At 40.1% G+C, this 22,686-nt stretch overlaps 1 protein-coding gene and 1 long non-coding RNA gene across 6 annotated transcripts in view; one reads left to right on the top strand and one right to left on the bottom strand.

Moving 5' to 3' along the window:
- TRIP11 (thyroid hormone receptor interactor 11) overlaps window positions 1-14,494 on the bottom strand; it is a 63,835-nt gene extending 49,341 nt beyond the window's left edge. Inside the window, exons 1-5 of one of the 3 annotated variants that reach the window (XM_004739044.3) lie at window positions 13,956-14,494; window positions 9,994-10,055; window positions 5,402-5,512; window positions 1,994-2,272; window positions 134-202 (exon numbers count right to left, since the gene is read on the bottom strand). In XM_004739044.3, coding sequence (XP_004739101.1) covers window positions 134-202; window positions 1,994-2,272; window positions 5,402-5,512; window positions 9,994-10,055; window positions 13,956-14,091 — 657 coding nt within the window. In that variant the 5' untranslated portion in view covers window positions 14,092-14,494. The remainder of the gene's footprint in view (window positions 1-133; window positions 203-1,993; window positions 2,273-5,401; window positions 5,513-9,993; window positions 10,056-13,955) is intronic. The other 2 variants (XM_004739045.3, XM_004739046.3) reach the window with 2 other exon arrangements.
- A 32-nt stretch (window positions 14,495-14,526) lies between these two features.
- LOC101686883 lies at window positions 14,527-22,679 on the top strand. 3 transcript variants are annotated; one of them, XR_001179920.2, is made up of 4 exons: window positions 14,527-14,631; window positions 15,498-15,635; window positions 16,688-16,774; window positions 21,072-22,679. It is a non-coding gene; the product is annotated as an uncharacterized LOC101686883 (long non-coding RNA). The 3 variants fall into 3 exon arrangements; XR_001179919.2 differs by lacking the exon at window positions 16,688-16,774 and having other exon boundaries at window positions 14,531-14,631; XR_006604123.1 differs by lacking the exons at window positions 14,527-14,631; window positions 16,688-16,774 and adding an exon at window positions 14,638-15,358.
- Window positions 22,680-22,686: the final 7 nt, after the last annotated feature.

Below are 22,686 nucleotides of genomic sequence, written 5' to 3'. Positions count from 1 at the left end.
TCAGTAGGGCATCTGCTTCTCCCTCTCCCTTTCCCCCCACCCCGCTCCTTCTCTCTCTCTCCTGCTCTCACTCAAATAAATTAATTAATTAAATCTTTTTTAAAAAAAGGCATTGTTCCAACAACCTCCTTACCTTAATGATATTTTGCAATTTGCAGATTTCATTTTGATTAGAGTTGTTTGATCCTTGTGCTTTAGAAGTCTAGATCAGAAAAACAAATAGAAAATTGTACTGGCATTCTTATAAAAGAGAAAATTACAAAGTAATTTTGCTAAAAAATATTTTTCAGGAGTGCCTAGGTGGCTCAGTCAGTTAAGCACCTGCCTTTAGGTCAGGTCATGATCCCAGGGTCCTGGGATGGAGCCCTGTGTCGTGCTTCTTGCTCAGCTGGGAGTCCACTTCTCCCTCTCCCTGTTTATTCTCTCTCTCTCGAATAAATAAGTAAAATCTCACACACACACACACACACACACACACACATATATATATATATATATATATATATATATGTATGTATACATGTATATACATATATATATATAATTTTTTTAAAGGAGTATTTCCGAGGCAAATCCTGATTAAGAATACCAAGCACCTTTTAAAGAACCCAGTCCAATTGTGAGTAATACATAACAAATAAAAGATAATTGTCAAAGGGCGTCCAGGCTCAGTCAATTAAGCATCCGACTCTTGATTTCGTCTCAAGTCACACATGATCTCAGGATTGTGAGACTGAGCCCCAAATCAGGCTCCCCTTTGAACATGAAGCCTGCTTGAGATTCTTACTCTCCCCTGCCCCTCCCCCAATGCTCTCCTCCTAAGAAAAGAAAACAAAACATAATTTTTAAGAGTTTGATATCTAAGTAGGGAGACACCTTCACAAAATAACCAATGTTAAGAAAAACACCAGAGAATACTTTACTTAGCTTAACAAAATATAAATTTGATGATAAACAAGCAGCTTCCTAAATCAAAATTTCTAAAATTCTAAATTTAAAATTTCTAAACCTCCAAAAAATTACCCAACCACATTAATTCTTGTAAAAACCCAGTTAACATCTTTTTTAAATGATTTTATCCAGAGGATCCCTATCTCAATTCAAAACACCCTTTGGTCTGACAATTAAAAGAACTTTTGGATTCTTCTCTTCACATTCAAAGCCAAATGTTCTCCATTTATTTTTTATTTTTTAGTCGATTTATCATTATTAACTTATTTACTATATATATAGTGTGTTAAGGAACCAAAAGCTACTGTCTGGATAAAAAAGGAACTTAGTCCACCAGAAAAACGGGATTTGAAGTCAAAAGATGCCTGTTTAAATTACAACTTAATTAGGGCAACAGTAAGTATATTAAACTTTTACTGTGCTTATCTGTAAAACAGAGATAATAAATACTTCACATGGTTATGAAGATCAATATATAGGATAGCACCTATTGAAACATTTGTAAAATATAATACAAATAAGTTTCAGTATGGCTTGCTAAAGACTTGAGTCCCCTGAAGGATCCCAATAATGCCTTTTCCACCTTTATATCCTACTACAGGTCTATAATACAGAAAATATTCAAAATATGCTTAAATATACATACCAAAAATGCACCTCTTCCCTATGAAATCTTATCCTAGGCAATGTTTCCTAAAATGTGTATCAGAATCACCTGAGGAATTTACTTGTTTGAATGCAATTTTCAAGGCTCTAAAATAGGCTGTGAAATCCTCATCTCTAAAGGCTGGACAGAGAATCTACAATTCTATGGTACTTTAAAAACTACTACATTTTTAGAGATAAGATGGACAAACTGATCATTCTAAGATTTATTTTGGATATTGGGAATGTCTAGCAACTTGGGAAGCACAAAGGTAATTTTAATTGGTATGATTTCTCCTTTAAATCCAGATTTCTTTCTGATACTAAAAGCTCTACATATAAAACCACTATTTTTCCTCAGTAACAGTTTTCAGAGACTCATGATAACTTTACCTACCTGAGCAATATGCCTCCAATGACCAACTTCAGACTCAAGTCTTGACACTTGGTTTGACAATCTATTTATTTCTTGTTGTGATGAAATTATGTCACCAAAGTCCATGTCGTCATCGTGGAAACCCGAAGCATGCTGGCTGACACGGTAGCCGAATGGAGAGGACGCAGGGGCTGCCGGTCCTCCACCAGCTCCTGACTGTGTGGACTGAGCAGCAGACTGCAGCTTCAGCAGCTGATCCTGCAGCGCAATCTGTCTTGCTTTAAGATGGCTGATTTCTACCTACACATTTATAATCTGTATTTTAGAGAAGGTAGTTTAAAATAACCATACTGACATCTTTATAGACCCATAATGTTAAAAGTTGTAATAATTTAAGATTATCCAATGATGGTAACTCCTTCAGCTGCATCCAAGTCTTCCATAACACCCTGACCAGAAAACCTTTATTTAAAAACCAAACATGATTTACCAGTTAAAATAGGGATAATGTTTCAAACAGTACAAAGATCAGAATATCTCACTTGTGTGTTAACTGGAGCAACGAAATTCTCAGTTGAACATGGGTTTATTATCTTCTGTGTATCAGGTGGTATGGACAATTCTCATGGGTTCTATCTGTATTATTAAACCATAAGTGATGGGAAAGTGAAAGCTGCAGCAGTCTGTGTATTAATTAGCAAGTTTCTTTGGAGCATCTGTTGGAGTAGTCTGATGTTACTGATTATGGTGGAATTTAGGCTTAAAATGCACCATGAATCAGGAGTAGCTTTGTACTGGTCTGTTCAACAGCTGGAAGAATGCTTTAGTAATCCATTCTTAGATAACAGCTATTATTAGCCTTTGAGTCTTAGAAAGAAATCACACAATGTAAAAGGCCTTGGCTTTAGCCTTGGCAAAAAGGAGCCAGTGAAAATTTTACTTACTCGGGGAAAGAATAATATAAAAATTCTGAAACCTTTAGTGGAGTTTTAACTAAGGACTGGCAATACCAACTCATTGTCCAAAAGAAATTACAAATATATGGATTTAACACAACACCATATCATTACTCAGTGAGAGATTATTCAAAATATAAAAGTGAGTAAGCTAGGGAGAATTGAGATAAGCTTTCTGTAAAATACCTACCTCAGCAGGCACCCTGCCACAAAGGGGAATATGATACTGGGAGTTAGCTGACCAGTAACAATATTTCTACACATGTACAACCAAGCAATTAGACAAATAAAAACCAAATACAATTACATCAAGTGTCATAACAGGTTTCTTGTACCAGAACCCCTTCTCTAAAATGTATGGGTAACATACACATTTCATTCATTTGCCCATAAATGACATGACGTAAACTGCATCTCTGGAATATGATCATCATAACGACGGCAGAAAACTGTAGACCTTAAGTATATTCATATATTATCTTTTATTCTAGTAAAAAATACTGAAATTCTGAAAAACAAAATTATTTTCAAGGGTAACTTTTTTTCTTTTAAAGATTGTCTTTATTCATTTGAGAGAGAGAAAGACAGAGCAGGAGAGGGGGGAGGGTCAGAGGGAGAAGTAGACTCCCGGCTGGGCAGGGAGCCTGATGTGGACTCAATCCTGGTACTTTAGGATCATGACCTGAGCTGAACCCAGTCACTTAACCAACTGAGCCACCCAGGTGCCCCCAAGAGTAATTTCAATATAAAGAAAGTTCTCATTTTAAAACTGATATTAATATCAAGTTATTGAGTTAAAAAATGCAAATTAGTAACAAAGAAGCATTTCTAAACTAAAATGCTTTATTTGCCCTCTAATATCGATAGTTAAGTAGAAAATAAAACCACAGATTTTCCACAGTAGTGTTTCCAATTAGAATGTAAGCATCAGAATCACCTATGGAGTTTCTGAAAAATACCAATACCAGGGCCCCTTCACAGTAAACCAAAATCGTAATGTCCTGGAGGGCATGATTTAAAGTATCATGGATGATTCAGCTATAAACCCCTGGGTGAGAACTACTACACTACTGTAATTTTTATAAGTCGGTGCTGATCAAAGTGTGGTCTGTGGACTAAAGGCATGAATGTTTACTACCAATCTGTGATATGTACGTAAGTTTAAAAAATAAGGCTTATAGTCTTTTAAAACAATTTGACAGAGCAATTTTATAATCTGTTAAATCTTTCTTAAAAGTGGGCTTTTAGCTTTAACTAGAACTTGTAATTTTCCTTTTTTATACTCATTTTATTTTTGTAGTAATTTATTTTTATAATATTTTATGAAATCAATTCCCAACAGATTAGAAAGTTAAGCTCTTCTTTAAATGTTTACCTGTAATGCAGCTTGCTTTTACTTTTCATCTCAGTATGTTACTGAAAGAACTAAAACTCAATGCACCTAAATTTTAAAACCTCAAATATGGGGATGCCTGAGTGGCTCAGCTGATTGAGCATCTGACTCCTGGTTTCGGTTCAGGTCATGATTTCAGTGTCATGAGCCTGAGAATGGTGTCAGGCTCCATGCTCAGTGCAGAGTCTGCTTGAGATTCTGTCTCTTCCTCTCCATCTGCCCCTCCCCCCTCACACACGCTCTCTCTCTCTCTCTCTCTAAAATAAGTAAATCTTACACTCGATCTTAGACAAAAGGCCAAAAAGTGATAAAAATAAATAAACCTTTTTAAAAAACCTCATATATGAAGTTATGATAGAAACGAATATTTAATCAACAAACTAAAGAAAACCCCAATGATTAATAAAACAAGAAATAGCTCAATTCAATAGAAGAACTAAATTCCATTTATGTACTAAACACTGAAGATATTTCAACAACAAAATGAAACATGGAGACATCGTCTGTATTTTAAGAATTCACTATAATGCTGTTTAAATTATATAATATCTATTATCAGCATGGCAAACAAAAGATAAGCCAATTCAAAAATAAACATTTCTAATAAACTAAAGGGAAAAAATATTTATAGAACGATGTAATTCAACTTAATATACTTAATATTCTTTTTTCATGGAAAGTCAAATAAATGCCAACTCAATATATATGAACACTGGTAGTCAAAATCATTTTTAAAAACGAAATGCCATTAACAATTATCACACTGATTCACAATTTTAAGTGAACAGAGGAAAAATTAGGTTTCATTAAATCAGAAATTACAAGCAACAGATACCTGAAGATACTTTACTGAAAGGGTTTTCCTCTTTTGGAAAGTAGGAAATAAAGGTTAGCTTATAAAATACAAATTTAACAGAAAAGCTTAAAATTCTTAAAATAATGGTATCAAACTGAGTTGGGAATTACTAGCTTCATCCCCCTTTCAATATTTTTATGGTTGTAGATAGCCTGATTTATAACTCTTAAAAACCCTCCTAAAAACATTACAAGGAAATAATTATGAACTTTAATAACTTTTACCTCCTTCTGTTGTAGTTGATTTCGATAACTTGTAGATTGCTGCTTTATTTGAAGCTCCGATGCTTCATGCTTCTCTTCTAAATCAGTACAAAGTTTTTTGAGTCTCTCATTCTAGAAACAAAGAAAAAAGTATTTTCAACAAGAAGACTAAAAGTAAAACATGTCAGTAACAGTTATGTGCATGGCATCATGAAAAACATACCACTTTATACAGAAAAAGGTATAAAATACAGAAGTTCTCAGAATCTGACCTTTGAAATAGTTTTAATTAAAGCTACAAGTGTAATAAGCACATTTATAGAGATTATGCAAAATTCTGAACCAGAGTTAAAAAAAAAAACAGTAAATCTTGTCCAATGATCTATGTTTCCCCCATCACTGTGTGTCCAGGGTCTAGCATATAACAGGCAATCCATGTCTGGTTAATGAATAAACTAGATTACACATTTCAACTTTTGTTTTCTTCCCAAACATAACTTTTTAAAAGAAATCTTTTTAAAAAAGACTTCTTGATGGAAGTATAAGTAGGAGGCCAAAGCTTCATATTACCTATCATACCTTCAAAGCCTCATATTACCTATCATACCTTCATACTACCTACCTGCCAGGCTTCTGAGGTGGCTCTGAAAATTCCAATTTGAAAACCATACTAGAGCTCAGTTCAAAAACTAGTCAGAAGTACACAAAATATTCTAACTCAAGGAATCAAGATATCATAGTCTTTTGTTCTAAGATTTTTGAAAATATGTTTAAAAAATTACTTAAATTTTCGGGCACCTGAGTGGCTCATTCAGCTAATTATCTGACTTGGGTTTTTTGCTTTTTTTTTTTTTAAGATTTTTTTTTAATTTGTTTATTTGACAGAGATCACAAGTAGGCAGAGAGGCAGGCAGAGAGGGGCGGGAGGAAGCAGGCTCCCCACTGAGCAGAGAGCCCGATGTGGGGCTCAATCCCAGGACCCTGAGAACCAGGCACCCCATAGTTCAAGCTTTTAAGCGACTATTAGAATTTGGGGAAGCTTACCCTGCCCCAGTGAGCTTGACAGAATTTTCACGAGATTATAATGACCTTGTTCTTCTGTCTTTGAAACATTTTGCTATTTTGTCATTCTAAAAAGTATATATTTTATCATTATTCACCAATTATTCTCAAGTAGGCTAAAAAAAAGTCTTATATAGGGGCGCCTGGGTGGCTCAGTGGGTTAAAGCCTCTGCCTTCAGCTCAGGTCGCAATCTCAGGGTCCTGGGATCCAGCCCCGCATGGGGCTCTCTGCTCAGCAGGGAGCCTGCTTCCCTTCCTCTCTCTCTGCCTGCCTCTCTGCCTACTTGTGATCTCTGTCAAATAAATAAATAAAATCTTAAAAAAAAAAAAGTCTTATAGAATAAGAAAACAGAAGACTGACAGACTCACCCAGAAGAATGATGCAAGACTGAAATAACCAGTTTTCAGACTGCAGTACCCAAAGTACTGTAACACCTTTCAGAAAGGAAAAAGCTAGAGACACCCACTTTGTAGTATCTTTTTGGTTTTGTTGTCTTTCACTTTTATTGAACACATCTGAAAATTCAGAACTTTGGTTTCCACAAAGAAAAGAAAACGGACAGAGGAAAACACTTCAGTTATTAACACAACCCAGAAGACAAATATGAAGAGACAGAAAACAGCATTCTAGAGTCTGATGGCTGTGGTGAGCAGGCTGTTGAGGTAAAATCCCAGCCAAGTCTTCAAATAAAAGCATCCTAGAGGAATATTCTCAAACTTCAAAACTGATGAGTGAACAATGTATTCCTTTTTACTAATTTTCTTTACAAGATTTTTTATTTATTTGAGAGAGAGAAAGACCGCACTTGAGCACAGAGGGAGAAGCAGACTCCCTGCTGAGCAGAGAGCCAGACTCTGACTCGGGGCTTGATCCCAGGTCCCTGAGATCATGACCTAAGCCAAAGCCAGACACTTAACAGAATGAGCCACCCAGGTGCCCCCAATATATTTCTAAGAACAAAAAAGATATATGGTGTTCTCATCAAGTTATCTATCTGAGATAAGGAAACTTATCAAGTTTCCTATCATTCAATAGGAAAAGATTTTACTTCACAATATTTTGTGACAAGGACCTGAACCATCCCACTTCACTAAATGGCTATGTGACAGTATTCTTTCACTATGGATATATTTGTACACCAACATTTACTTGATATAGTCCATAAGTGGACAAATGTTGTAGGCAGGTGTGTATACAAAGGTGCCTGGGAAGAAAAAGATGACATAAAGTGAAAAAAATTCAGTGGACTGATCATTCTAACTGGTATTTATATATCTAATTGGTATTTATAAATCTAATTGATATTTATAAATTAGCTCTGTAATTATGGAGCAAAGATGACAGTCATCGTCTCTTCAACAAAACCATGAGCCATCAAAGTTTGCAAAGATATTGGTTTAAATGACACAAGAACCAGAAGTCATGATCAGCTGAAACCTACTAGAGATGTAAATGAAATCTGGAATCGGTATTTACAAAATAACACACATTTCGGTTCATGCATAAGTTAAAAAGCAGTTAACTGCATTCAGACACTGTCTATTTTGAGTATATATGTTTTCAAAACCAGAAACATATGGAATAAAAATATGGCCTTGCCATAAATAAGTTCTTACTAAAATTTCTGAAGAAGTTTTTCACTATCACTTTATTCCTACTTCTGTAACTTTCTTACAAAATGATTTACTATAAAAAAAAATTTTTAAGTTCTCTGGATCCAGATGGTAAATGTGGATGAGATTTTTTTTTTCTTGGCATAGAGGTTAAATTGAAGAAACCTAACTAATTCAGTCACTTGAAATATTATGTCTGTAAACAGACATTCCTCTGGAAAACACAATGCCCTCTGTCTATACTAAACACCCTCTGCCTGGGTGGCTCAGTTGGTTAAGCAGCTAACTCTTGGTTCTGGCTAGGTATGATGTCAAGGTTGAGGGATCAAGCTCCACATCTTGGAGCATGTATGCGATTCTCCCTCCTTCTCCCTTTGCCCCTCCTCCACTCTCGTTTTCTTTCTTTCTCTACAACAGATAAATAAATAAAATCTAAGACTTTCTAAATAGGATTTTATATTTTTTAGTTTCCTGATGGCTTTAATCACCTTATTCCCTTATTACATAGTCATGTACAGGGTGAGGGTATGAAGTGCTTCTGTGCCAACACACAGCAAGAATCAAAGTCACCTTAGAAAACAAAGCCCTTGGGGAATCCAACAGTACCTTTTCTTCTAGCATGTGAGTAGCTCAAGATACTGTGAATAAGCATCAAATGAGAAAGGTGGCTTTCATCTTGGGATGCATGATACCAAAAATATTTCTAAACACTAGAATCATGCTACCTTAAACCCATGAGATTAGAAGTGAGATCAACAGAGGGACAGAAGAATTCTCTCTCCCTTCTCAAGCTCAACAGAGAGCAGTCAGTCACTAAGCAGATTCACCCTACTTACTTTTTTCCCCCAAATGGACACTGGAGAATTTACCTAAATTAATGCCACTACACACATCTCTGCCATTTACTTTTTCTGGGTGGGTCTGAACTAATTAATCAGTGCCTTCTCAAGAATTTCTTTAGGGATTACAGGAACAATTTTCTCGGCTGTACAAAGAAAGAAGTTATTAAGTTCATCTGTCACTGAAGCATCTACTTATTAGGTAATTATACCTAACGTCTCAAGTGTCACCAAATAGCCATCTTGCATTGAGACAGAATACCGAGATGGTCCCTCTTGAGAGGTCCCTCTACATCCACCTTGGTAATCTGGGCCAGAATTCAATACTGATTTTACTTCACAATATTTTGTGACAAGGACCTGAACTGATTGTCAGCAAATATTTTCTAATATTTTAAATTTAATTTTCTCTGTTTATGAGCTTAGCAAAAGGAAAACATGCTTACCACAGTCCTCTAAAAATCCCTTTTAATGAAATATTGTGTTCCCTCACGGTTCTTACCCATAAGCTAAATAGTTGAGTGTCTTTAGTACTTTATAATAGATCCTATTTTAAATCACTTCATTTTCTTTATGGCTTTCCTTTGAACCCTTCCCAAGTTTGCCTCGTCTCCATTAAGTACAATGTCCAGAGGTAGTTACCATGAGGCACTAACAATGGGTGGAAAATGGTAAAATTAGATCTATATTTTAAACTTCTTTGTTTAGAAATACACACCTTTTTTCATGTTAGCAAATTAAAAAGATCTAGATTAAATAGAATTGCATTCTTCGCATTATACTTCAATAAAATGTACTACTGCAATTGTGCATACTGTCAGAACATGGTAATTCCTAGATAAAATGCTGTCACTAGTTCTTCTACCCCAGGCCATTTTCCAGCATGTAAAAGATGATAGGAATATTAAAGAAGAAAGTGGAGTAACATGTAAATGTGTTCTTCATCTGAAAGATGATAACACTAAAAAGAACTGGGACAAAGAAGAGATAAAAGTGGTAAGCAGTGTAATAAAGACAGAGAGCTGAAAAAGAGTTAACTGCCATGCCTTCAAAAAAGAAAAAAATCTAAGTTCAATAACAGTCTTTAATTTTCCTTACCTCTGATCTTAAGACTGAATGAATGGCTTCAATTTCCTTTCTTCTAGAATTAGGTAATTCTGCTACGAAAGAAACAGCATACACTGAATATATGATAAACACCATGTGAATAAACAGGCATTTTAAAGTATATATTTCACTGAGCTTTCAACAGAACGGTATGCTGATCTGAGAACAAACTCAGAAGACAGTACCACTTGATTTTTATCACAATTTCCTACTGTCACATATGTGCTTTATTATCATGTAAATCGGTTTTTTTGCCTATCTTCTGGACCTAGGTAAGACATCTACATTTCCCCCTTGGAAGTGTTCAATAAGATTTTATTATGGAAAACTGAGTTTTACAAATTAATTCTCTCTGGGGGTTTAGTTTAATTTTAGATGAAACTTAAACAACTGGGGTTGAGGCCTTATTTCTAACTTCTGCTCCCAATACTATCAAATAATAATGACCCCTAAATAAAGAAGAAAATGCACAAAAAGAACACTTAGGTCAAGTAACATGGGCACTATCTATTTAAAATGGGGATGAGCTCAGTCTGCTTTTGTACATTTTCATTTAAATGGAGAGTCGGAGACAGGGCACCTGGCTGGCTTAGCTGGTGCAGTGTGAGACTCTTGATCTCAGGGTCAGGAGTTCAAGCCCGACGCTGGGTGCAGAGTTTACTTAAAAAATCATAATTAAAAATTAAAAAAAAAAACACAGAATCAGAGGTCAGTTCCATCAAAATGGCACTGCTGATGCTACCAGAACATCTTCATCAGTTAAGATTTTTTTCTAGGTGCCAGTATTTTTCATTAGTCACAGCACTTTAATACTCAAGAAATAACTTCTCTGTTGGGGGAAAAAAAAAGAAAGAACTTCTCTGATTTACAGTTTAAATCAAAAGAAAATACAAGTGACATCCAATAAAGAATAGTGGCAAACCCACTCTTCTTGTTTTGCAAATCACCAGGTGCAGTTGCTTCTGTGGTTGCTCATACATCTTGCTTAAAACTCTGACAGGAATGTCTAATTGCTACTCAGAAGAGAACAAATTATAATCCAGTCTGTTTAGGAGGGTTATTGTTAGAAGCAGAAATTGTTTTAAAGAGAAATAAAAATAGACTTACGCAGACCTCCTCTCTTACCTCCCTCCAAAACAAACAAACAAACAAACAAAAACCTGGTCTTCTTAGGATAAAGGGGGATGTTATGCAGACCCAAAAATTCTTTCTTGCTGAGGGAAAACAAAAACAACAGGTACTCTTTATTAATGCTTACCATCTGCCAAGCATTTTACCCTCATGATTTCATTTAATCCTCCCAACCCCGCGATAGGTATGACTACCTCTATTTGATAAGGAAATTCTGCTTTATAGAGGCTAAGTATTTAAGAATTTGCCAAAGACCCACAATCTATAATGCATGGAAGTGGGATTTCAACCCACGTCTAATTGAAAAGCCCAAGTTCCTAACTCTGAATAAATCAGTACAGTTTCTGGTACAAGAGCAACTTTCTGCTATTGCAAATACAGATAATCTTTCAAGCTGTACCAACAGAGCTATGTTGGAACTGTTATCTTGTGCACTGCTGGCACAGGGTAGATGTCCAATAAATAGTTGTTAAATGAATAAATGAACTGTACTCTGACCCTTTAAATGATTTGCAAAATCAATAAATTAGGTGTTAAACAAGTCCTATTTTAATAGAAAGGGAAATAATAAAAACATTATGCTTTTACTAAGCATTTTTATAAAAAATAAAAGCATTGTAGATTTTTAATACTCAGCAATATTTTTTTACTGAGCATCTACTATGTATCATGGAAGGTGCCAAATACTGGGGATATAAGGATTATTTATATATATTTATACACACACACACACACACACACACACACATACACAGTCCCCACCTTGGGCATCAAGAACAGAAGTAAATTATAACTCCACATGGTTAAGTGCTCTCACAGAGATCCTCAAGATCACATGCAATAGACTCAGCCTGCCATGGAATGAGTATGGTTTCACCAAGTACCTGGCACATGAGCAAGGTCATACAGGAAAAAACTGTTTTCCAAGCAAAGGAGGACAGAGGAGGAAGTAGAAAAGGAAGGGCTTTCCACGCAGAGGCTTGGAGTTGCATAGGTACTTCACAAAGTTCCATGTGGCAAAACCTCTGGGTGCAAGCACCTATGTGTGTGAACATGCATCTGTATGGCAATTTGAAGAGAAGGGGAGGGAATTAGAGGTTAAGATTAGAAAAGGGAGGTTGATCTCAGATAGGATAGGTTTCTTTTCCAAAACTAAGAGGATTGGATTTCATCCAATGAATGTTCTGAAAGGAACAGAGCTAAAAGATTCTACAGCACCTATGTTTTAGAAAATTGGCAACACCGAGAAAATGGGAGTGGAGTCCAGAGAAATGTGTGACAGGGTGGGAAGGAGAAAGTGCATGGGAGAGAGAAGGGAGGTGTGAATCAAAGAACACAGGGGTAAAAAAGGAAGGGACAAATATAAGAAACAAATCTGGCATAGTCGATGAACAAGGTTTGGTGACCAACTGGAAATGAAATGGAAAAGATAGAGGCAACACAAAGGTGACAAAGATTTCTAGTTTAGGAGATTGGGCAGATGATGAAACCATTAAGAATGAGAATATAGGAGTAGATTTGGAAGGAAGAACAAATGCATTCCACCTTAAACCTATGGGACAGTCAGATTGGTGGGGGTGGGGGGATGCATATTTTCTAGGAATAGCCAACTGTTTTCCCCTAACTAGGATACAAGGAGAGACCAGTCATTTCCATGTCATCCAGCTTGTCTCCTTTATAAATTTCAAGGTCACACGACCCTTTACCGAACACAAAGAGGGAGAATCCCTTTCACTCTTACCCCCAACATGTCCCACCTGATGCAACTCCCACCCAAGGTATACCCCAAGCAGTAAAATGGGCTTCAGCAGCTCTCCAATGCTTCTGCTTTCTAAAAGACAAACATTCTAAATATACTTCTCAAACTATCTTTCTCTACTTCAACCCAATAAACGGGAAGTTTCAATTATATGAGGATTAAAAAAAATTAAACCATAATGCTAATTAACTTATAAGAAAATTATCCAAGGAGGTGCTCTCATCCAAAAGACCAGCCCATCATCTCTGTGGAGGCAGACTTCCATTGGAATTAAAGTACTCTTTAATAAATAAATAAATAAACAAACAAACACAAAGTACTCTTTAGATCTAAGTATTACTTGTGGAAAGAAATATCAAGAAATCAAAATATTAACCTAAATACCGATTACTATGTAACTCTGGGTCACTACTCATTAGTAAAACAAAACAAGGACTTCAAAAATGAGTGAAAGTTACTAAGAACAGGCAGTATATCTTCCTTGTTTTATTGTCGAAATAATAGGTAGAATGGGCAATTAGGCACAAAAATACATTTCAGCTGGAACGTTGTGTCACCAGAATAAGCAAAAATACAAGGTAACTAATAGGAAAAACTTAGAGCCATGTTTAACAATATATCAAGTCAGAAAGGGCTTAAGATTCACTAAGTATTTTAATGAGTTGCTTCAATTGTTACAAAACTCTGAAGGGAAAAGGTGACTATGTGCCATGCACGGATACTTTTTAACTGTGTCAGTATAAAGGAAAAGGATCAAAATCAGATCCGCCCCCAAGGTAAAGGCAAAGTAAGCGGTGGGCGTGGAAGAACCAAACAAAAATAAACCATTCGATGTAGAACCAGTTTCACTCTGCTCTGAGATTCCCACAGTATTCAGTGGGAGAAGAGGCAGAACTCTTCCCCGGACTCCAGTGTCTTTCACCAGAGAAAATCTGCTGAGAAGAGGCAACAGAAGTGGAAAGAAAAAAAGGAGGAGTGGCACTCGCGACGGATGGAAGGGGGAACCAAACCGGCGCTCCCGGGGTCCCATGAAAGCCCTCCCTCCCACCGCTCCAGCTGTTACCTTCCACTTCCTCCGTACTCTCCATCAGCATATCCTTCGTAAAGTTTGAAATCTGGCCAGTGAGGGAAGCCAGGCTGCCTCCGACTTGACCCAGAGACTGGCCCAAGCCGGAGCCGAGGCCCCCAAGCCAGGACATCGCTGCGGTTTAGAGAACGACCTGGTCCGCTCCGAGAAAAGCGTCCGGCGTCGTCGGACGATCCCGCCAAATGTCCTCGAGCCTCCGCCTTCACCGAACCAGTCCAAATCAAAACACTCCAGATTCGATAACACAATGAAGGGTTCCTAGGCAACGCCGGCTTCGGGGGGCTCCCATCAACCGCCGGACTCTGCCTAGAAACGCAGAGGCCTGACCTGGCACGTTACCGGGGGCCCGCCTCCGGTGCCACTGTCAACCCCGAGAAGCCTCTGCTCATTCCCAAGACTTCCCCACGTCCGGGATAGGCCACTTCTTCTTCTGCTTTAGGGACTTTCCCCAGTTCCGAGGGCAACTCCTGCCAACTCGACGCCAGCCGCCATGACACCCACTCTGAACGCGGCAATGGATCATAGAGAGGCGCCGCGCTGGCGTAGAAGGGCTCTGCGGAGCTGCCGGACGTGTCCTTGGCGCAAGGGAGCGTGGGATCGCGGAGGACCGAGAGCGCCTCGCTGGGGCTGCAAACCTCCGGAGCAGGGCAAGGTCAGCCTCCACGTAGCGCGCCGGCTTCGGCCTCTGGGGGAGTGGTCTCAAGCGCCAGGGGTGAAGCGGCTGTCCCCGCCCGCTGCACCTGCGCTTCAGGCCGAGCCGTTCGTGAGTGGGGGGCCCCTGGAAGCGGACGTGCCCCGGGAAGCCGCTGAACCTTCGCGGTGTCGGTGAAACCTGAGTTTTAATTCTGACGACCGCGGTGCAAGGGCTCTCAGGTGGCGGGGTCGCTGCACTGCGCCGCAAACGGTTTTACTTAGCACAGTCCTACGTTGATTCTGCATCAGTGTCTCGGGCTGCTCTGTGCCCTCCGCTGGGGTAGGGGCTCAGGATACACAGATAGAAGCGATGGGCAGCAAACCCGTGTCCAGGCAAGAAACACACGTTGTTACTCTCCGCAGTAGTCATTTTCCCTGGTAACTTTACAAGGCGTCACTGAAATCCTGCCTTCTCTAATACTCCAAGCGCCTGGTTCAGGAAGCCGATGTAACCCATGAAGTTAAAACACAGAACACCTTTAAGAAATAATAACTCAATAAAGGACAGCGGGACAACTTATTATGAAGAAATGCTTTCCTAACAGAAACTCTTCTATGGTGTTGGTAGCACTACCTGTGCACGTCCCCATCCCTCTCAGCCCTGTTACACGAGGGGGTGCACACAGCGGAGTGTCCCGCCTCGCTTGCTTTGCTCCCCAGAGGAAGAAAAGTCACGTGACTTACAGGTACTTGACGCAATGGTACCGGACGCACGTTACCTGGCCAGAGAGATGATGACGTTTTTTGCTTTAAAAATAATAGGTCTGCAGTCCTTTTAAGCATAGCACTAAATACTGGCATCTTTCTCTCTGATTTTGTTTACAGGAGGGGTCACCACAGAGTGCACTGTTTGTGACTGGAACATTGGGAATGCTTCCACTATGGAGAACCTGATGGCACCAGGCAATAGTAGTTCTCCCTGAAATCTGAATGCTTTCAAAAGAAAATTGCATCCCATTCTGGGTAAGACATCAGTGCCCAAGGGTTGCATATGCAGGCTCCAGGGCTTGACTGCCTGGAGCTGTTACTTACTAGCTGTAGGTAGGACCTTGGGTGGGTTACTTAACCAATCTGTGCATCAGTTTCTCTTTTGTAAAATGGAAAATGATAATAATAGTGTCTACTGGGTGGGGTCATTAGGAGGATTAAATAGGGTGATATTTTTAAGAGCTTGGAACAGTGCCTGGTACCTGGTGAGTTCTATTTAAGTGTTTATAAGGTTTCAAAAATGTGGCATCCGGATGACCTGTTGATGTGTCTATAGTTATTTTGGGTAGTGGGAGTATGGCAGGAGAAAAAAAAAAAACATGTAGCTCCTGGTCTAATGGAGCATTCTACTGGGAAGGAATAAATGATAAATAAAATGTAGTAAATACAGACAAGTAGTGATGACCACTTGGAGGAAAAAAACACAGGGTAAGGGTCATATGGAAAAGATAGGAGAGAGGGCACTTGTAATGTTATAGAAGGTAGTCAGGGAAGGCCTCGCTGATATGGTGATATTTGAACAGATACTTGAAGGTATTAAGAGAATGAGAAATGTCAGGGCGCCTGGATGGTTCAGTCGGTAGAGCATGTACCTCTTGATCTCAGGGTTGTGAGTTTAAGCTCCACATAGGGCCTAAGTAAGCTTACTTAGGAAAAGAAAACTTTGAGATATGTGGATGTCTATGGAAAAGAGTGGTACAGGCAGGAAATAACAGCTAATGCAAAGGTCCTGAGGCAGGAGGGTCTTTGGCAGGTTAGAGGAATAGCAAAAAGGCAAGGATGGTTAGAGTAGAGCGGGGTGGGGAAGGCTGGTTAAGTGATAAGAACCAAGAAGTCAGAGTGGGAGGGCACAGATCACATAGGGCCTTGTAGGCCATATTGTAAGGACTCTGGCTTTTACTGTGTAGGATCGGGCAGCATTAGCAGAGTGGGAAGCTGCCCTGAACACAGGAGTCACATGAAGTTGTGAGTTTCTGGACCACAGTGAAAAGTTTAGCTAGTGTAAATCAAGCTTTTATTGCCTACAGCTGTACATTCTCTGGAGCGCCATCCTGTAAATCCTTGTCATGCCATAAAGATGCTGCAATTAATGAAGAAAACAAGCACAATTATAGGTATTTACATCATTTTAAAGTAATTAGCATAAAAAGCTATGTCCTATAAGTTCCTTATGGGGTATTTTTTTTTTCTATGAGATGAACTATGGCCCAAGAGACTTAAAGAATGATTCTGATAAATAGCATGATGTTTGGGATGTGCTGCAAAATAATGGGAGCAGAATAGATGAAACAGTAATTGCCAGGGATTGATCATTATTGAAGCTGGGTACACAGAGGTTCGTTATAATAGTCTTTTACTTTTGCATGTATTTGAAATTTTTTATAATAAAAAGAAGACATCCACTTTTAATGAAGTTTGGGCTGAAGGGCTGAAGATAACTTCTCCTTTTCCTGCCAAATATCCCTGTAGCTAACATGGATGTTCACTATCACACAATGAGTAGCAAAACCACCCCTGCACAATCAAACATATCACATCAGAGAGAGCCCATGAATCTGAGTGGCTCCAGGTGATGGGGACTAGGTTGCTTACCTGAAATTCTGAATCTAGGATTTTTTTTTTTTTTAAGAGAGCACAAGCATGCTCTTTAGGGGCTGGAGAGGGAGGGGTGGTGCAGAGGCAGAGAGAGACTCTTTTTTTAAATTTTTTTTTAAAGATTTTATTTATTTATCTGACAGAGATTACAAGCAGGCAGAGAGGCAGGCAGAGAGAGAGGGAAGCAGGCTTCCTGCCGAGCAGAGAGCCCCATGTGGGGCTCGATCCCAGAACCCTGGGATCATGACCTGAGCCGAAGGCAGAGGCTTGAACCCACTGAGCCACCCAGGCGCCCCCAGAGAGAGACTATTAAGCAGGCTCCATACCCATTGCAGAGCCTGATGCAGGGCTGACTCATGACCCTGAGATCATGACCTGGTCTGAAACCAAGAGTTGGACTCTTAAATGACTGAGCCACCTAGGCAACCCCTGAACCTAGGACTTTTGAAATCTCAATGGCTGGAAACAAACAAACAAACAAAAAAGGAAACAACAATATTATTATCAGCTGGAACCTGGTTTCTCAAGTGGTGGGATCATCAATACATCTCCAGAAAAAAAAAAAAAGTTCATTTCTTGTGAGAAAACTATCTAAATGGGTTTATTTATGCAAGTGTAAGCAAAAAAACCCACTTTATTTCACTTTAAATAATTAATTAATTAGTTTGTTTATTTATCAGAGAGAGAGAGAGAGAGCACAAGCAGGGGGAGTGGCAGGTAGAGCATGAAGCAGGCTCCCTGATGAGCAGGGAGCCCGGACAAGGGGCTCCATCCCAGGACCCTGGAATCGTGACCTGAGCTGAAGGCAGATGCTTAACCGACTGAGCCACCCAGGTGCCCCGATGCTCTGAAATTAATAGTGATGTGTTTTGCAATTGGTTGTTTATAGTTTCATTCATTATGCTGGGCATTCAGCAAACACTTTAAAAAACTATATCTTTTAGTTCAGCAAATTATTTAAAAGCATTGTGTTTTGTTTTGTTTGTTTTGTTTTGTTTTGTTTTAATTGGTTAGTGCCTCCTCTCTGGGGTCTCTGCTAGTTTTGGAGACTTTAAATCAATCCTCTTGATTTCAGTCCACATCTCACCCCCACCTTCCAAGTTAGTTGTTGCTTTTGTCTCCTGTTTGCTATTGCGTGCACCTCTCTTCAACACAGTGTTCGGCCTCCTCAGCTCTGCTCAGTCCTGTACAGACTTTCCATCTTTGCCCAAAATGCCACACATCTCACTTCTGCCGTCGCCTCATCTAGCAGTGGCTAATCGTTTCCCAGAGTGTGTTCTCCACTTCACACACAGTTATTGAACCCTCCCTTGTTGCCTGGATGCGTGGTATAGCAGAAAATGCCGGGGCCCCTGACCCCTTCATCCTTTTACCTCTTTTGTGCACACCTTTCCTTGGGGTGCTTTCACTCTCAACAGGTGTTCCTCTGCCGGAGGAACTGTGTGTGTTCCCAGAGATGCTGAGACAACCCCGTGTAGTAGTATTTAAAATGAGGGGTGCCTGGGTGGCTCAGTGGGTTAAGCCTCTGCCTTTGGCTCAGGTCATGATCTCAGGGTCCTGGGATCGAGCCCCACATCGGGCTCTCTGCTCAGCGGGGAGCCTGCTACCCCCTACTCTCTTTGTCAAATAAATAATTAAAATCTTTAAAAAAAAATAAAATAAAATGATGCAGCTCCCTGGCCATGATGTAACAACTCCAAGATGTGAATATACTGTATCCGACCGGATCTGTCTGCAGGATTAAGCCTTTGCTTATTGTTATACCCTTGCTTGGCTTCCTTTCCTTATTCCACTTTCTTACCCTTCCCTTTCTTCCTGGAATTACTTTTTTTTCTTTTTAAAGATTTTATTTATTTCAGAGAGAGAGTGCATGAGTAGGGGTAGGGCAGAGGGAAAGGGAGAATCAGACTCCCTGCTGAGCGGCAAGCCCAGTGCAGGGCTTGATGCAGGGCTCAATGAGGGGACTCAATCCCAGGACACTGAGATCATGTGAAATGAGGTCAGACGCTTAACTGACTGAGCCACCCAGGTGCCCCTGGAAACACGTAAATAATAATAATAATAATAATAACTTTCACAGGAAACCTCATCTCAGGGTCTGCCTCTAGGATGCCCAAGCTAAGACTCATGACCAACCCAAATAAAGGTCTTATAGCTGAGAAGGGCCATGTGATTCAGTTCTGGCCCATGTAAATGTAAGTGGAAATGGCATATGCAACTTCAAGGAGGTAACCTTAAGGAAAAGGCACATGGGGGCACATGGCTGGCTCATTCAGTAGAGCATGGGGCACTTGATCTCAGAGTCGTGAATCCGAGTCCCACTTTAAACACAGATATTTTTAAAAAAGGATGGGCACATGGCCTTCTTCCATCATCCTTTTGCTTTCTAATTGCTGGAATGCAGATGTAACCATGGTCCCTGCCTGCAACAGCTCTCTTGAACCATGAATCGATCTTAGCAATGAAGCCATCCATGTATGTAAAGCAAGAATACAGAAAGCAGGGGCACCTGGATGGCTCAGTGGGTTAAAGCCTCTGCCTTCAGCTCAGGTCATGATCCCAGGGTTCTGGGATTGAGCCCCGCATCAGGCTCTGCTCAGCGGGGAGCCTTCTCCCCCCTCCCCGCCCCCGCCTGCCTCTCTGCCCATTTGTGATCTCTGTCAAATAAATAAATAAAATCTTAAAAAAAAATACAGAAAGCAGATTCTTTTAAAGATTTTTTTAAAAATTTATTTATTTGAGAGAGACACAGAGATATCGATAGAGAGCATGAGCTGGGGATGAGAGGGAGAAGCAGGCTTCCCGCTGAGCAGGGAGCCTAACAGGGGGCTTGATTCCAGGACCCTGAGATCATGACCTGAGTTAAAGGCAGAGGCTTAACGGACTAAGCCACCTAGGTGCCGCCGGAAAGCAGATTCTTAAGAGGAAAAAAAAAATTCTTTACACTATGTAGTGCCCAATCAGCTCTGGTTTTCTTGAGCTGAGAGAGAAAAAACTTAGAGCTAATAAAGTCAGTTATATTGTTTTTCTCCAACCACCAAATCTAAAGGCTGAAGTCCAAGTGAAGAGCAATGATACTGTTGCTCATGCTTACCATAATATGATGGCGTCCTGGACGAAAGGCGCAGAGTAACTGGGTAATATCTGGGTATTAATCGCTACAGTTGATGTGGATTACCAACCAAAATATGACGCTAAGATTTCAAAACGAACTATAATTGTCTGATAGTGATGAAAACAATTGCATAGATATGGGAGGTAGAAAAACAAAATGCACAGGTGGGGAATGGGAGGCTTGCCTGAAATCCTGATCTCAGGTATGTTAAGCAGCATCTTTAATGCTAAAATACAGCCAGTTTTTGGGGTTGCTGAAGGTGAGCACTGGCGTGATCTTTGGTAGATGTAGTTAATAAACTTTTTAAAAGATTATTTTTTCGGGGGCACCTGGGTGGTTCAGTCAGTTAAGTGTCTGACTCTTGATTTTGGCTCAGGTCATGATCTCAGGGTCGGGGGATTGAGCCCGAGTGAGGCTCTGTTCTCAGCTGGGTGTCCACTGGAGATTCATTCTGTCTGCCCCTCCCCGCTGCTCACACTCACGCATGCTCTCTCTCTCTCTCTCTCTCTCTCTCTCATAAATCCTTAAAAAAAAGATTTTTTTTAAAAAGTCTTGGGACTATTCTAGAAAGAAGTGGGGGCTATTTTAGAAAATGGAAGCAGATGGCTTGGTATTATAGAACAATACAAACTTATCTGTATTTATAAAAGTTTACAGAAATTGTCTACATCCTAATTCCATCTCTCTTCACTACCTGCTAGCCTCTTCCAGCCTTCTCTCCGTTTCTCGGACACAACCCAGCCCTCACCTCAGAGCTGCTGTGCTTGCCGTTTCTTCAGGCCGGTCTCTCGCCCCTCACCTTTGCAGGGCCGCCTCAGGAGTTACCAGGTGTCTGCATGAAGGTCACCTCTGCGCAGGCCTTTCCTTGCATCCAGAACGAGCGGTCCTCCCTCTCAATCACACTCCAGTGCATCACCCTGTTTGTCTTCGGAGCTCACAGAACAAGCACAGTTCTTTACATGTTGTGAAGTTATGCTCATGAAAGGTTTCCTCTGTGTAACAGCCAGCCAGAATGCAAGGACAAGAGCACATTATCTGACTCATGACTCTTATTTCCAAGGACCCAGAACCATGCCTGGCACACAGGGAGTGCTCGGATGTTTTGCTGAATGAGTGAATGAATGCCACAGTGATCGTTTCTTGCTAGCAGCCCGAGACAGGCTGCCGTTCCCAACACAGAAAGCACTGGAACGATGGTGGGGGAGAACAGGGCACAGCAAAGGGTGGTAGCCCCGTTGAAAGAGCCCTCCCAGCAAGGGGGTGGCCAACAGACTTCTGGGGCAGGGATATCAAACGAGCAAAGGGAAGGGAGCGAGGAGAATGTTAGGGAGCACCCGGGGGGTGGGAAAGACCCAAAGGAGGCCTGCTAGGACCACAGTGTGTAAAGGGGAAACGTCGAGAGAGTAGGTCAGCCCAACCCAAATTACTTAAAGAATGAACTTTTTTTTTTTTTTAAAGATTTTATTTATTTGACAGAGATCACAAGTAGGCAGAGAAGCAGGCAGAGAGAGCGGAGGAAGCAGGCTCTCTGCTGATGCGGGGCTCAATTCCAGGACTCTGGGATCATGACCTGAGCCAAAGGCAGAGGCTTTAACCCACTGAGCCACCCAGGCGCCCCTAAAGAATGAACTTTTGAGCCTTTGGTGACAAAATGGTTAAAGAGTCCCCAAACATGCAAATCTTGGGGATAAAGACAACCCTCAAATTCCGTTTTATATCAACTAACGTATAAAATGGGTCTTCAACTTAAAATTCATGGGGCCCACAAGTAGGTATTGATGAGATCAGAGCCATTTGGTGGCATCCAAATTCAACGAAACGGTCCTTCTAAGCACAAAGCTAGGAGGTTTTGCTAAGATTCATGTAATCAGTTTGAACATTTTATATTTCAATATTCTTGCCCAACCCTAATTAAGGATAAAATGGATATATAACCCTCATTATGATTTGAGGATTCTAGAACCCTCGATCCGTCCAAGTGTTCGAATTACTACAGTTGGATTCTGGTGTCCAGAGTTGGAGGAGGAAAAAACAGCACTCCTAAAAAACTGTTACCAACGTGCTTTGTTTGGCCCTCAGGGTTAAAAAACAATGGAGCAACCATTTAAAAATCAGATTTCAAGTAAAATTTTGGACCTAGCATCTCTAAGAAAAGATGAGAGGTTCCAGTAATAGTGGGCCCTTGGGCAGCAGTGAGCTGGAATGGATTATCAGTGCCCCACCCCTTTTATTTGTCACAAACTGCCCATAAAACAAGCCTCTCATACTTGAATCTGCATGTGATTCCTTGGGGGGTCTTGTTAAAAACACAGGTCC

The sequence above is a fragment of the Mustela putorius genome, unplaced genomic scaffold, assembly GCF_011764305.1.
Source record: "Mustela putorius furo isolate JIRA1106 unplaced genomic scaffold, ASM1176430v1.1 tig00000129_pilon_pilon_pilon, whole genome shotgun sequence".
NCBI lineage: Eukaryota > Metazoa > Chordata > Mammalia > Carnivora > Mustelidae > Mustela > Mustela putorius.
This window is presented reverse-complemented; position numbering and strand designations above follow the sequence as displayed.